General features: G+C 50.0%; 1 protein-coding gene across 1 annotated transcript in view; it reads left to right on the top strand.

The window, feature by feature from the left end:
* MYO15B (myosin XVB) overlaps positions 1-13,732 on the top strand; it is an 80,477-nt gene that overhangs the window by 61,682 nt on the left and 5,063 nt on the right. The window contains exons 52-59 of the mRNA XM_067547779.1: positions 4,789-4,861; positions 5,204-5,280; positions 5,663-5,739; positions 7,781-7,911; positions 8,597-8,691; positions 8,918-8,995; positions 9,739-9,835; positions 13,278-13,426. Of these exons, the coding sequence (XP_067403880.1) occupies positions 4,789-4,861; positions 5,204-5,280; positions 5,663-5,739; positions 7,781-7,911; positions 8,597-8,691; positions 8,918-8,995; positions 9,739-9,835; positions 13,278-13,426 (777 nt within the window). The remainder of the gene's footprint in view (positions 1-4,788; positions 4,862-5,203; positions 5,281-5,662; positions 5,740-7,780; positions 7,912-8,596; positions 8,692-8,917; positions 8,996-9,738; positions 9,836-13,277; positions 13,427-13,732) is intronic.

Genomic DNA, 13,732 nt, shown 5'->3' on the forward strand with positions numbered 1-13,732 from the left:
TATAATTTGCTAAATGTGATGATATTGTTTAGGTGCATGTGTCATATTTGTATTGGAACTTATGGCTATATTTGATGTATCTGTATTTCAACTTGGGCTGTGTTTCTGGGCGACACGCCAGACAAGTGCAGCATTAGCTGCTTGATGGCCCATTAAGGGAACTCAAAAATACAATAAGCCCAGGGAAAGAACCCACGGGTTACACTTATGAGTCACCAGGACTTACTCACGTGACCCTGGACTCCATCTTATTTTTGTAAATTTCCACAAGCAGGATGGCAATTGGCAAGGCCAAGGGACATAAAAGGCAGCTCTGCACCCACCCATCCACCAACCGACCCACATCCATTCTGTCTTGAGTCTTTAGTCTTCAGCCTTCACCTACCTCTGTCTGGATCAACTCATCTGCAACTGAGCCTGTGAAACAAAAAAGGACTTTCTGAGACCCATCCAGGAACTGGATGTTCAGGGACTATGCAAGCCTGCAAACTCCACAATTCTACTGGAAACCTGATGTATAGGGACTTTCAAATCATTTATCTGTACCTCGTTGCTTTAATCATTTAACATTTCTCTTATAGCTTGTTTCTTTCCTTTTTATAATAAACCTTTAGTTTTAGTTACTAAAGGATTGGCTGGCAGCGTGGTGTTTTGGGTAAGATCCAAACTTATAATGATCTGGTAATGTGGGCTGACCCTTTGGGGTCAGGAGAAACTTTTTGGTAAAGAGCATAGAGTTTTAAATAACATAACTCTTTACTGGACCTACTGGCTGATTGGGAGCCAGAAACTGAAATGCAGTAAAGGGGGCTGTGTATATTTTTGTTTTAGCTTCTTGATAACCAGTGTGGGGAATCAGAAGCACAGTTTGTGGCTGGTTGGGAAATCTGATTTCAGTGTCACCCACCAGTGCTGGAAGAATCTGCTCTCCTTTTGCAGCCTGCTCTGACCTTGGCATTTTCAGGTGGTCTACCCTAGGCAGGAACAGGTCACAGTGGCGCGGTTGGCAGGATCCACAGAACCAGAACATTTGGGTTTTGGATCAGAGCCCCACACTATTCCAGATTTTAAAATTTAATACTGAGAATGTTAAAGGTTAAAGTTAGTCACAATGAGTGAACAACGATCACATGAAGCAAGCAAACTGCAAGCCCTGAGAGAGAGCCTGCGTCTTCAGCATGAGAGAGAAATGGCAGAACTTCAAATGCAAGAAAGGGAAGCCCTTGCCCAGATGGAAAAAGAAGCTGAGATGGAAAAAGAAGAAAGGGCCAAGCGAGCTGAATAGAGGCCCACCAAAGGCAGGTAGAGCTGATGGCTGCTAAGGAAAGGGCTCATCAAAGGCAGATGGAAGCAGACAGAATCCAACTCCAGATCCCGAGAACAAAAAGCAGTCTGCCATCGCCTGAAAGCCCAGTTCCTCTCAACAGCTACTGGGAGCAAATCTTTCCAGTTTATAGCAATTTTGGTGTGTTTGGTACTGATATGGTAAATATATGTAACCAGGCTAATGTCATAACCCAGTCCCAGAAAAATTTACATGTGAAGCTTCTATGTTACCTGTAATCAACAAGGAAATTTGTGAAGTGGGGGTGCATGGCTAAGCAGTTGTCTGTGTTTAGCCAGGTATATTGTGACAAGGAAGAGAGTGTCTCTAGCCTTGGGATTCAGAAAAGCAGTTTATCTGCTGAGGGAGAAACTGTCTCCAAGTACTTTCTGTTGGGAAGGGCACTTTGCCTGTTGAGGAAGCCATCCTGCTCTCCCCAGTGTTTGTCTGTGGGCAGCCATAGGGCTGGGGCTGGGGCAAGGGGCAGCAGAACATTTCAAAGTATTTGTCTGGTAAGAATAGTAGTTTATCTGCTGAGGGGGAGAGTTGGTCTCCAGTGTTCTGTCTGAGGAACAGACAGAAAGTACCTCTCACCTTATGCTGACTGAGAATTTGTCAGTTGTACCAGCGTGGTTCTGGATTCAACTAAACTGGAAGGAAGTGTTCCTAAGCCTGTGTCTAGTGCAGGTAATGACTTGCCCGTGGAGGGAGATACCCCAGTCTCCAAACGTTTGTCTGGGAACAGCCATGTGGGCTGGGAGAAAGAGAAGGAAATCTCAAACTCTGTGAGTGTGAAGCATAGCAGTTCATCTGCTGACGGAGAGTTTGTCTCCAATCTTCTATCTGAGGAGCTGACAGAATGTGCCTCTTCTCAGCTTATGCTGACTGAGGATGTCAGTCATCTCAGAGTTGGTTCTGAACTTAACTAAAACCCGGAAAGGGTCTGTTGTTGCTCAAAAGAACGTTTCTTTAAAGCAACCCCTTGCTGATCAGGGAAAGGATAGGAAGGATTTCTGTGGGAAATGATTTGTTGCTTAAAAATGCTCTTGAAGGAATAAAACCTCATGGTAGATTTTGCAAGCAGTTTGCTGAAACTGAAGGGTGTGAGTGTGGAAGTGAATTGATTGGATTAGCTGAGAATGAAGCACTGCTGCCTTCTGTAGCAAGAAGCAACAGTTTATGTGTTGGGAGACTTGAGTAGTTTATAGCTGCCAAAGTTTCTCAAATGTGGACGGATTCACTGATTTTGTTTTAGAAAGATCCATTGTGGATACCTTGGAAAAGGTTCCAGATGGAATGGAAATTATTAGGAAGCTTAAACAGCCCTGTAACCAAGTGACTGTGCTTGGTCAGCATATTGGGGAGACGATGTTGGAACATGACTGTCTCCATACTGCTAACTCTGAAGTGAACAGATAGTGTCTCAGGCTCAGAGGGAAAACTGGGTAGCTGGATCTACAGAGCAGGACAACTGTGCAGTTGATCTCTTAGGAATACAAGGGGAGGCAGGCAAACTCTCACCCCTAGAACATTTGGATATGTCTGGCAATGTCTCAGTGGACTCAGGTACATCTGATTCCTTGTGGAGTCAGAGACTGATGATGGAAGAACATCAGAACTCTGTTTATGAGATGCTAATGAGAATGGTTGGTATCTCTTTAAGACAGAGTCCAGCCTTGAAATGGATAACAATTGAAAATTTGAGAACTACTAAACAAGCTAGTGTGTGAGTTAATGTAATTTACCTGACTGAAGTGATCAGAGGGAGAAAGATCTACCCATAGCTGAAGCTGTTAGCACAGAGGACACACCTGGAAAGATCACATAAAACATGCCAAGATTATGCAGCAAGAGCAGCTTCAAACCCACTCTTGATCTAACTGAACCCATGCAAATGTAACTAAAAAGTTCAATAACATTGTTACCTCCATAATGAACCTTACAAAGACAAAGCTTGTTTTAATCAAACATGATTTTGCTGTTAATATTAATGCCAATGTTAACTCTTGTAATTCATTTGTTGATGATGCCAAAAACAAAAAATGTACCATGTGCCCGATGTTTTGTACAATCCTGGAAACATGTTAGAAAATGTCAGAATACAAAACCAAAAATGGAAAGTTCCTGTGATGCATTCAGCAGTGTCTAGGGACACCCCTTTCTACATCAGTTTTGCGTGGAGGGTGGTGACGCTGGATTAGGGGGACCATTGATGATATTATTTAACATCAATATGTAAAAATTACAATAATTCATAGGAGAGGCTATGTCCGGTACCGTTAGAAAGATTATAATTTGCTAGATGTGATGATATTGTTTATGTGCATGTGTCATATTTGCATTGAAAGTTATAGTTATGTTTGATGTATCTGTATTTCAAGTTGCAACTTGGGCTGTGTTTCTGAGTGACACCCCAGACAGCACAGTTGCAGCACTAGCTGCTTGATGGCCCATTAAGGGAACTCAAAGATACTATAAACCCAGGGAAAAAACCCAGGGGCTACACTTATGAGTCACCAGGACTTACTCATGTGACCCTGGACTCCATCTTATTTCTGTAAATTTCTACAAGCAGCATGACAAAGGCCAAGGACATAAAAGGCAGCTGCACCCGACCACATCCATTTTGTCTTTAGTCTAAGTCTTCAGCCTTCACCTACCTCTGGATCAACTCTGAGAAACGAAGGACTGAGACCCATCCAGGTACTGGATTTACACCAGAGGGACTATACAAGCCTGCAAACTCCACAGTTCTACTGGAAACCTGATGTATAGGGACTTTCAAATCATTTGTATGTTCCTGATTGCTTTAATCATGTAACATTTCTCTTATAGTTTGTTTCTTTCCTTTTATAATAAACCTTTAGTTTTAGTTACTAAAGGATTGGCTGGCAGCATGGTATTTTGGGTAAGATCCAAACTTGTATTGATTTGGTAATGTGGCTGACCCTTTGGGATCAGGAGAACCTTTTTGGTAAAGAGCATAGAGTTTTACATAACGTATTTCTTTACTGGAGCTAGTGGCTGATTGGGAGCCAGAAACTGAAATGCAGTAAAGGTTGCTGTGTATATTGTTGTGTTAGCTTCTTGATAACCAGTGTGGGGAATCAGAAGCACTGTTTGTGGCTGGTTGGGAAGTCTGACTTCAGTGTCACCCACCGGGGCTGGGAGAATCTGCTCTCCTTTTGCAGCCTGCCCTGACCTTGGCATTTTCAGGTGGTCTGCCCTAGGCATGGATGGTTCAGAGGGGTGTGTTTGCAACAGGAACTTCAGCCCAGGTGCCGCCTCCCCCTGTCCCAGGCAGGGCGGTTTGGAGTTGAGGGCTGACAGCGGCTGAGGCCTTTGCATCGTGCTGCCTGCACTTCCCAGCAAAGCCAGCCTCTGCCCTCCCCTCCCTTGGAGCAGGCGGCTCAGCTCCACCCTGCTCTGCTTTTCCCACTGACCCGTGTGCTCTGGCTCCGCAGGTCCCGATCCAGGAGTCCCTGCTTCACTACTCCAACAGCGAGATGAATGAGCTGGCGACAAAGAGCTTCATGAGTAAGTAGCTGCCCTTGGGCAGAGAGCGGTGGGGCTGCGGGAGCCTGGAAAGGGGCTGATGTAGACAGTCCCAATGGGCACACGAAGATGCTTCATGCTCAGAGGAAGGAAGAACAGCATGGTGGGAAGGGACCTCAGAGGCCCTAGGTCACTTCCACCTCTAACTTTACTAATGGAGCCAGCAATACTCCCGTCTGCCTGGAGCTCTGTGCTTGCCCTGAAGATGAGATTGTGTTCTAGTGTCTGGATCTGCACCCTGCCCCCTGGGCAAACCAGGATGTGCACACCAGGGTCCCAGCCCCACCATCCACCCCAACTCTAATGCTGGCTTCTCCCTTGCAGCTTTGATGAGGTTCATGGGAGACCAGCCAAGCCTCAAGAACCAGACGGAGATGGATTATGTCTATGAAATTCTTCAGGTTCGTGATCCTCCCATCAGTAAGGTGCTGGGATGCCACAGGGAATGTGCAGCCAGGAGCTGGGCTCTCCAGGGAACGGAGATCCGTGAACTGGCCTCTTTTGGGGGGGGGGGAGAGGTGGAAACTGAATGGGGGTTGGTGAGAAGGAGAACCCAGGATTTCACCTCCCTGGGCACCTCTCCATAAAGATGGTGTAGGAGCAGCCCATCCTCTATAGGGCCAGATGGCACCCAGTCCCTGGAAGACTGAGGCCAGTGAATGGGAACCTGGGGGTGGATTTTGGTGAGGCCCTGTGGTGGAGGGTCCCCTGTGTCAGCTCGGGAGATGTCCCAGTGGCTGGCTTGGAGCCCTGGCACCTCTGATGCTGGTCTCCCTTGTGCAGCTCTGCAAGGAGAAGGAGAACCTGCATGACGAAGTTTACTGCCAGGTCATCAAGCAGATCACCCAGAATCCCAAGCCGTGAGTACCGAGGGCTAGTCCATGGCAAGGAGATGGGCACATGCCCAGAGGGGCTACGTGGCTGGAGGGAGGGGCTGGGAGAACACAAAGAGAGCAACCTCCTGGCCACATGGGTGTGATGGGAGGGGGGGATCCTGCCTTGTGGCCATGTGGTAAGGGTGGGGAAACCTGCACTGGCGGAGCAGGACAGGGAGTTACTTTTCAGCTATTTCATCAGTGGATACATTCAGGAATAAATCCCCTGCAGACCATGAAGATTCCCTGGTGTAAACTTGGGTGTGAGGAGAGAATTAGGAAGCAGTTAGTAACCCTGCACATACGTTACCCCTCGGGCCCCACTATGGAGCAGTAGTTTCCTGGAGTTCACACCCTGGCATGCATATTTCCACTGGCAGTGCAGTTTATCAGAGCACCTTGTGGATGCCCGTAAGCACCCCCAGCTCCCTGTCTGTGCACTCCATCTGCCCATCACCCTAGGGCTATTGCTCTGAACCTCAAGAAGTTAAACAGTAACTATGGGGCTGGGGTTAGTCGAATGCTCCCGTGTTTCAGCTGTTGAGGTGTATTTACACTGGCAGTCATTTCAGGTGATCTCTAATTGCCCTGGTGCTTTGAGTCCCGATTGCCTGTGTATTGCACTCCCTGATAAGCTTTGAGATGCCCCCAGGTTCCTGGGGCTGCCACCGCAGTTCCAGTTATTGGCGTGCATTCCTGTGCCTTATCTCCGCTCTGCCTTGGGATAGGCACATTTGGCCCTGCTCCAGGAAAGGCTGATCCAAGGCTGAATGGCTGTTATCACTGCCTCCATCTTTCCCTGTCCTGCTGCAGAGTTGTGTGCTAGATCAGCTGCTAGGATTGGGAGCTCCCTGGGGCAGAGCCTGTCTCTTGGTTCCACGGCTGGTGCACACACAGCCTTTGTACTGGGAGAACTGCCAGGTGCAGGGAGAACACCTGCTGAAATAGTTACACTGCTACAAGCCCTATTGCAGATGCAGGTGTAAAGGTGCTTACACCACTGTAGCCTATTCCTGACCAGGAAGGGGATTACATCATCCTGGTACGGGGCACTTGTACACAGCTCTAACGGCATCCGCACGAGGGTGGCTGCACCACTATAACTACACTGGTGTCACTGGAGCAGTACAACTTGTGTGTGTGGACAAGACCTGTGTGTACATGTACCGCACCGAGCACAATAGGTGCGGATACCTGAGTGAGGCCCGGGCAGGTCAGACAGGTCACTGGCATGGGCCCAATTCACCTGGAAGCTGCTGAGCTTCATTTTTCTGGCCGAAATGACCGAGAAAACAATCTCACGTTCACTGTTTTCTCTTCGGGCTCTTGCACCAGCCTCATCACTGGAGTAGCAGAACCCCGGCTGGCCATGCCTTAAGCTACATAGCTGCCATCCATCACATGTGATTTGTCTCTCTCCCTGGGGGGGAGAACTGGGCGTGCAGTGGAGGGTTTTGTTTGCACCGTGGTTTTTCTCTCCCGCCATCAATCCCGTCCCTTCCTCCTCCTCCAGACAAGCATGCATGTTGTTAGATGTCCCTGTGCTACCTGAGCACCAGAGCCGTTGTCCGGTGGAGCCTCTTCTCCACTTCCTGAAGGACACGCACACTTTTTTTTCGCGCCCTCTCCCGCCCTCCCCAAAATCCTGAGATTGATTTAAAACGCACAAGATTGTACAGAATAATCCATCACGGGTTTCCTGTATCAGCCTCCCAGTGCGGGAGCCTGAAGGGTCAGTTTTCAAGTTTTTTCTCTGCAGCCAGGCTGGCTAGATACTTGACTTTATTGTAAAGGAAAGCTGAGCTCCTCCCCTGATCTCCTGGCTCCAGGAGCTGGGGCTTTAAGAAAAACACCAAATATTACAAGACTCACGATAAAATTGGGAGTTGGTGGTGGTGGTTTTAGTTCTCTGAAACCCCCCTCTCCACCCGGGGGTATCCCTCCCACTCTGTGTGAGGGTTTCTCTCCCCGCCTCTCGCTACCATGTCTGGAGGTCCAGTGTCTTCTGTTTCTCTGTGCCCTGCAGGGAAAGCTGTAACCGTGGCTGGCAGCTCCTGAGCCTGCTCACTGGCTTCTTCCTTCCCTCCACCACCTTGATGCCATATGCCACCAAATTCCTGCAACAAGCCAGCTCCGAGCCAGCCAGCCCCTACCAAGGTACCCGCTGATCCCCCGGCCCTGCTCCTTGCGCTGGCTCTGAGGTGGGGTGGGCTGGTTAGATCTCCCTCTCCCAAGGGAGCAGCTGTCCTGGGAGTGTTGGGGGGTTGACTAAAGCACTTGGGTCACTGGAGGGCTGTTTGAAAAGGCTCCCTTAGCACAAAGCAGGCAGCTGCTGCGGGCTCTGCCCAGGTGGGTGGGTTTGGGACAGATCATTCATTGCCAGGGCTCAATCCAGTTCTCTTTGAAGTCAGTGTGATCCCATTAGAACTGTACCCGTGGGACTGAGGGCCGGCCAGGCTGCTCTGTCGCTTGAGCCATTGGCCAGCTGGGTGGAGGCATCTGAAGAGCTTGGGGTGAAATGTTCATCAGAACATGGGGACCAGTGGAGGCTGCCAGTGCTTCTCCCTCTCCTGCAGCCTCTTGTGCCCCTGATTGTCCCCTGCAGCCCCAGCACACTCCAGGGCAGGCCCCTCCGTGTGTCTGATACAGGATCACGCAGTGGCAGAGAGGGCTGGCCTGCCCTCGGTGGATTTCTGTGGGGCAGGGGTTAGGTGTCCTGTCCCTTCCAATAGAGCCGAGGGCTCGATCTGGGTTTGGTGCCTCCAGGCTGACTCGGCCCAGGGGGATTAACTGCTCGGCCCTTCCTCTTCCTCAGCATGTAGCATCATTCCTTTTCCCACAGATCTAGCCAGGGCCTGCTACGGCAACCTGCGGAAGATGGTGATGTATGGTGGCCGCCGGCACCTGCCCTTCCGCGTGGAGATGGAAGCACTTCTGGTACGTGGCAAGGGGAAGAGGGGGTGTCTGGGACATGCAGGGTGGGGGTGGCGTGCAGAGGAGGGAGCTGTGGAGGAAGTTGGGTTGGGTGCCATGAGACACGGGTGAGGGGTGCCGGGTGGGGGAGGCGAGTGTTTGGGGTGGAGAAGGTGCAGTGCAGGGCTGAGCGGTTGCCATGGGGTTCATTGCTGCCTTTCTTATCGAACCCTGTGCTTTCCCCGGGCAGAAGGGGCGCGGCTCTCGCCGGATGGTGATCTTCCTGCCCGGGGCCCTGGAATATGTCACCAAAATCAAGACGTTCTCGGTGAGTTCCCTGCCCCCCAGCAATTTCCTTTGATCCAGGCTATTGGGCACTGGGGAGATGGGCAGTGTTACCCATCCAGGTGAGTAAGCCACTGTCTAGCGCTCCTGGGAAGAGCCGAGCCAAGAGATGATTCCAGCCCAGGAACTTGGTTTGCTCCTCACTTTGTTGGCCGATACCAGGCTCCCTCCTGGGATGTCACAGCACCAGCACAGCTCACAAGTGTCCGCCCCGTGCCGGGAGTGCCTGGCGGCCCCCAGGCACCATGTATCTGCACAATGGCTCATTAGCAGGGAGCTGTTTGAGCCATTACCTTCCCCTCCAGAACTCTGGGGACAGGAAAATCATTGGGCCAGACTTGTAGAGTTACCTGGCTGCTCCCAGAGCCCTGCACAGGGCAAAGGTACTCCGAGCTCTCTGGGTGCAGTGGGTTTGAGTCAGAATCATCCCCTGTGAATCAGCGTCATGGCTTTTTGAGGGTTGATTCACCGAACAAGCAAGTGTTCCCAGCTGCTGCCCCCTTTGTGCTAGGGACAGAGAAACCTCCAGCCCCAGAGGCTGGCTGGCATGTCTGTCCCCTACGGAAGCTCTCCAGATTCTGTATCTTTGGGTTCTGCTCTGTTGCTCTCCACTCCCCGTCACGCCTGCCCCGTAGCAGGAAGTGAGCCCAGCAGCAGCCGAGCGTCCTTTGGAAGCAGCGCGTTTACCCGGTCCCGGTAACCGCCTGTCTTCTTCCCGGGCCGCAGGTGGCTGCGGAAGTGGTGCGGGAGATCTGCGAGCAGATGGGGATCAGCGAGCTGGAGGAGATCCACGAGTTCGCTCTCTTCGCCAGCAAGCAAGGCGGTAAGTAGAAGGATGGTGTTTGCCTTGTCCTGGTGTAGTCCGATTCCTGCAGAGTTAATTGATGGGGGGCTTTGGCCCGGCTGGGAGCCTCTGATCCCTCTCCCTCCTGCAGGGCTCCAGACCTGCATGCTGCTGAAATCCACTGGTGTAGGGCAGAGTGAGCCAGCCCCCCCAGATACAGCTCCTAGGTGCACTGTGAGGAGGGGACATGGCCTGGCTTCTTCCACCTCCCCTTTGTGGAGGGAGGAAGAAGTCCCTAAGCCTCGGATAGCACAGGGCTGGAACTGTGCCTGGTCTGTCAGCGTCTAAGCCTCCCTACCTGCAGGTGTTGGGCCCTGGTGTGATGATGCTGTGCACCAGGCTGCTGGCATCCATGATGCTGTGATCGGAACGTCTCTCCTAGCCCGTTAAGAGTTTGCTGCAGGAGCAACGTCACATGGGAGCACTCTGCTGCTTTCTAAACGCGGTTCCTCCAGCACAAAGCATCATGGCTGCTGCTTCCACTGCTGCCCTTTCCCCATGAGGGCTGGGGAGGTCCCCCTTAACTGATGGCGCCTCCTTCCTTGGGGGTTCCATTGTTTATGACACCCTCATAGACTGTAAGGTCAGAAGGGACCATTATGATCATCTTGTCTGACCTCCTGCACAACGCAGGCCACAGAACCTCACCCACCCACTGCTGTAATAGACCCCTAAGCTAAGACTGAGTTACTGAAGTCCTCAAATAATTATTTAAAGATTTCAAGGTAGAGAATCCACCAGCAAGTGACCAGTGCCCCGTGCTGCAGAGGAAGGCGAAACCCCCCCAAGACCTATGCCAATCTGCCCAGGGGGAAAATTCCCTCCTGACCCCAAATATGGCAAACCCTGAGCATGTGGGCAAGACTCACCAGCCAGACACCCAGAAAGAATTCTCTGTAGTAACTCAGAACCCACCCATCTAACATCCCTTCATAGGCCATGGGGATATTTACCGCTAGTAGTCAAAGATCAGTCAATTGCCAAATTAGGCTGTCCCATCAAACCATCCCTTCCATAAACTTATCAAGCTTAGTCTTGAAGCCAGCTAGGTTCTTTGCCCCCTCTGCTCCCCTAGGAAGGCTGTTCCAGAATGTCTCTCCCCTGATGGTTAGAAACCTTCATTTAATTTCAGGTCTCAACTTCCTGATGGCCAGTTTATATCCATTAGTTCTTGAGTCCACATTGGGGCTGAACTTAAATAACTCCTCTTCCTCCCTGGTATTTATCCCTCTGATGTATTTATAGAGAGTAATCATCTCTCCCTTCAGCCTTCTTTTGGTTAGGCGAAACAAGCCAAGGTCTTTGAGTCTCCTCTCGTAAGGCAGGTTTTCCATTCCTCAGATCATCCTAGCAGCTCTTCTCTGCACCTGTTCCAGTTTGAATTCATCTTTCTTAAACATGGGAGACCAGAATTGCACACAGTATTCCAGATGAGGTCTGACCAAAGCCTTGTATAACGGTACTAATACCTCCCTATCTCTACTGGAAATACCTTGCCTGATGCATCCTAGGATCACATTAGCTTTTTTCATGGCCACATCACATTGGTGGCTCATAGTCATCTTGTGATCAGCCAATACGCCCAGGTCCTTCTCTTCCTTTGTCACTTCCAACTGATGCGTCCCCAGCTTATAGCAGAAGTTCTTGTTATTAGTCCCTAAATGCCTGACATTGCACTTTCCACTATTAAATTTCATCCTATTTCTGTTACTCCAGTTTACAAGGTCATCCAGATCTTGTTGTATGATACCCCGGTTTTCCTCTGTATTAGCAATACCTCCCAACTCTGTGTCCTCCGCAACCTTTATTAGCACACTCCCACTTTTTGTGCCAAGATCAGTAATAAAAAGTTTAAATAAGATTGGTTCCAAGACTGATCCCTGAGGAACTCCACTAGTAACCTCCCTCCAGCCTGACAGTTCACCCTTCCTTGGGATGCAGGTTTCAGATAGTTACTGCAACTTTGACTTGAAGTAATTCCAAGCCTCCTCCACCTTTAGATCCATGAGTTCTTCAGTCCAGTCCACTTCCCTAACTAATTCCCTTAATTTTTTAAAATTAGCCCTTTTGAAGTCAAGACCCTAGTCACAGATCTGGTTTTGTTTATCCTTCCATTTAGTTTGAACTGAATTAACTCATGGTTGTCCCCTACAACCAGTTCTTCTGTGAGATCCTCATTACTCACCAATACCAGCTCTAAAATGGCATCCCCTCTTGTTGGTTCAGCAACTATTTGATGAAGGAATCTGTCAGCTATCACATCCAGGAAAATCTGAGCCCCATTATTATTACTAGCACTAATCGTCCAGTCTATGTCTGGGAAATTAAAATCTCCCATAATCACACAATTCCCGGTAGTATTTATGTCATTAAAAACATTAAGGAGGTCTCTATCCATGTCCAAATCAGATCCCGGTGGTCTGTAGCACACCCCAAGCACTATCCCAGGGGAACTTCTAGCAGTTTTCTTCCCCCAATACAATTTTTACACAGACAGACTCTGTCTTATCCATTGCATCACTTCTAATTTCTTTAGTCTACTTCATCATTGATATACAGCGCTACTCCACCACCTTTGCTTTATTTCTGTCTTTCCTAAACAGCACATACCTATCAATACCTGTACTCCAGTTGTGACTACTATTCCACCATGTTTCTGTTATCCCTATAACATCTGGTTTCACTTCCTGCACCAGTAACTCTAGTTCCTCCATTTTGTTACCCAGGCTCCTCACATTGGTGTAAAAACATCTTAATTTTTGCTGTTTGGCTTCGCTCACATTCCTTACACGATTTGCCACAGTCATTCTACCGCCAGTGTCACCTATGAGACTGGTGTCTACACCACCCTTCCTCTTCATATCCATTCTCCTACCCACTGCTATATCCTTTCCTATTTCATTTCCCTCCCTCTCAATGTTAAAATCAGGTGCGGAGATTACCTGGGCATCTCCCACCCATCTCCCCCAAATTCCTAGTTTAAAGCTCTCTTAATCAGTTGTGCCAACCTCCATCCTAGAAGTCTATTTCCCTCCCTGTTCAGATGAAGTCCATCCCAAGAGAACAGGTCTCTGTCCATGAATGCCTCCCAGTGGCCATGCATCCCGAAGCCCTCCTGATAGCACCACTGCCTGAGCCATCTGTTGATCATCAGAATCTTGTCACATCTTTGTTGTCCTCTTCAAGGGACAGGCAGAATCCCACTGAAGATCACCCGAGCCTCCGTTTCCTTAAGACTCTTCCCTATCCCCATCTGGTGGGCTGGGTTGCTTGCTCCTAAAGCTGGTCCTCACCTCGAATGCCTGGGGGCTAGCTCTGTTTGATGCTGGGGGGCTGTGTGGGGTGAAGGAGGCTCTTGCTGGGCTGCAGGTGGCGGGGGTCACTTGCTGTGCAGGAGGTGGTGACGGGGCTGTGTGTGCAGGGAAGGTGGTGAGGCCTGTGAGCCGAGAGAAATACATCCATGACTACCTGGTGGAGGACAGCTCCATGATCCTGGATTTACGCCGGGTCTCCTGGAAGATGCCCCTGCACTTCGAGAACGAGATTTATATCAGCATTCACTACAGCCAGGTAACCTGCGGAGTCAGCACGATCCACACACGCGCCCCGAGGACCATGGGGCCAGGCCCAGCAGCCGTGGAGCACAGTCCGGGGCCACTGAGCGTACTGCTAAGGGGCTTCTCCAGAGCAAACCACATGCTGCTTGTGGGCTCTTGGGAACTTCCCAGAGGGTTTCACACAGGTACCATCCGTGCAGCCCAGTATCCCACCTCCAGGAGTAGCCAAGAGCTAATGCTTGGTCCAAGGAAGGCAGCCCCCATGTCCTCCGAAAGCAATAAACCAGTAGGGGAGGCAGCCAGCTTCTGGGCTGAAGCA

Source organism: Emydura macquarii, unplaced genomic scaffold (genome assembly GCF_026122565.2).
Source record: "Emydura macquarii macquarii isolate MOO-44397 ecotype Brisbane River unplaced genomic scaffold, CSIRO-AGI_Emac_v2 contig_1230, whole genome shotgun sequence".
Taxonomy (NCBI): Eukaryota; Metazoa; Chordata; order Testudines; family Chelidae; genus Emydura; species Emydura macquarii.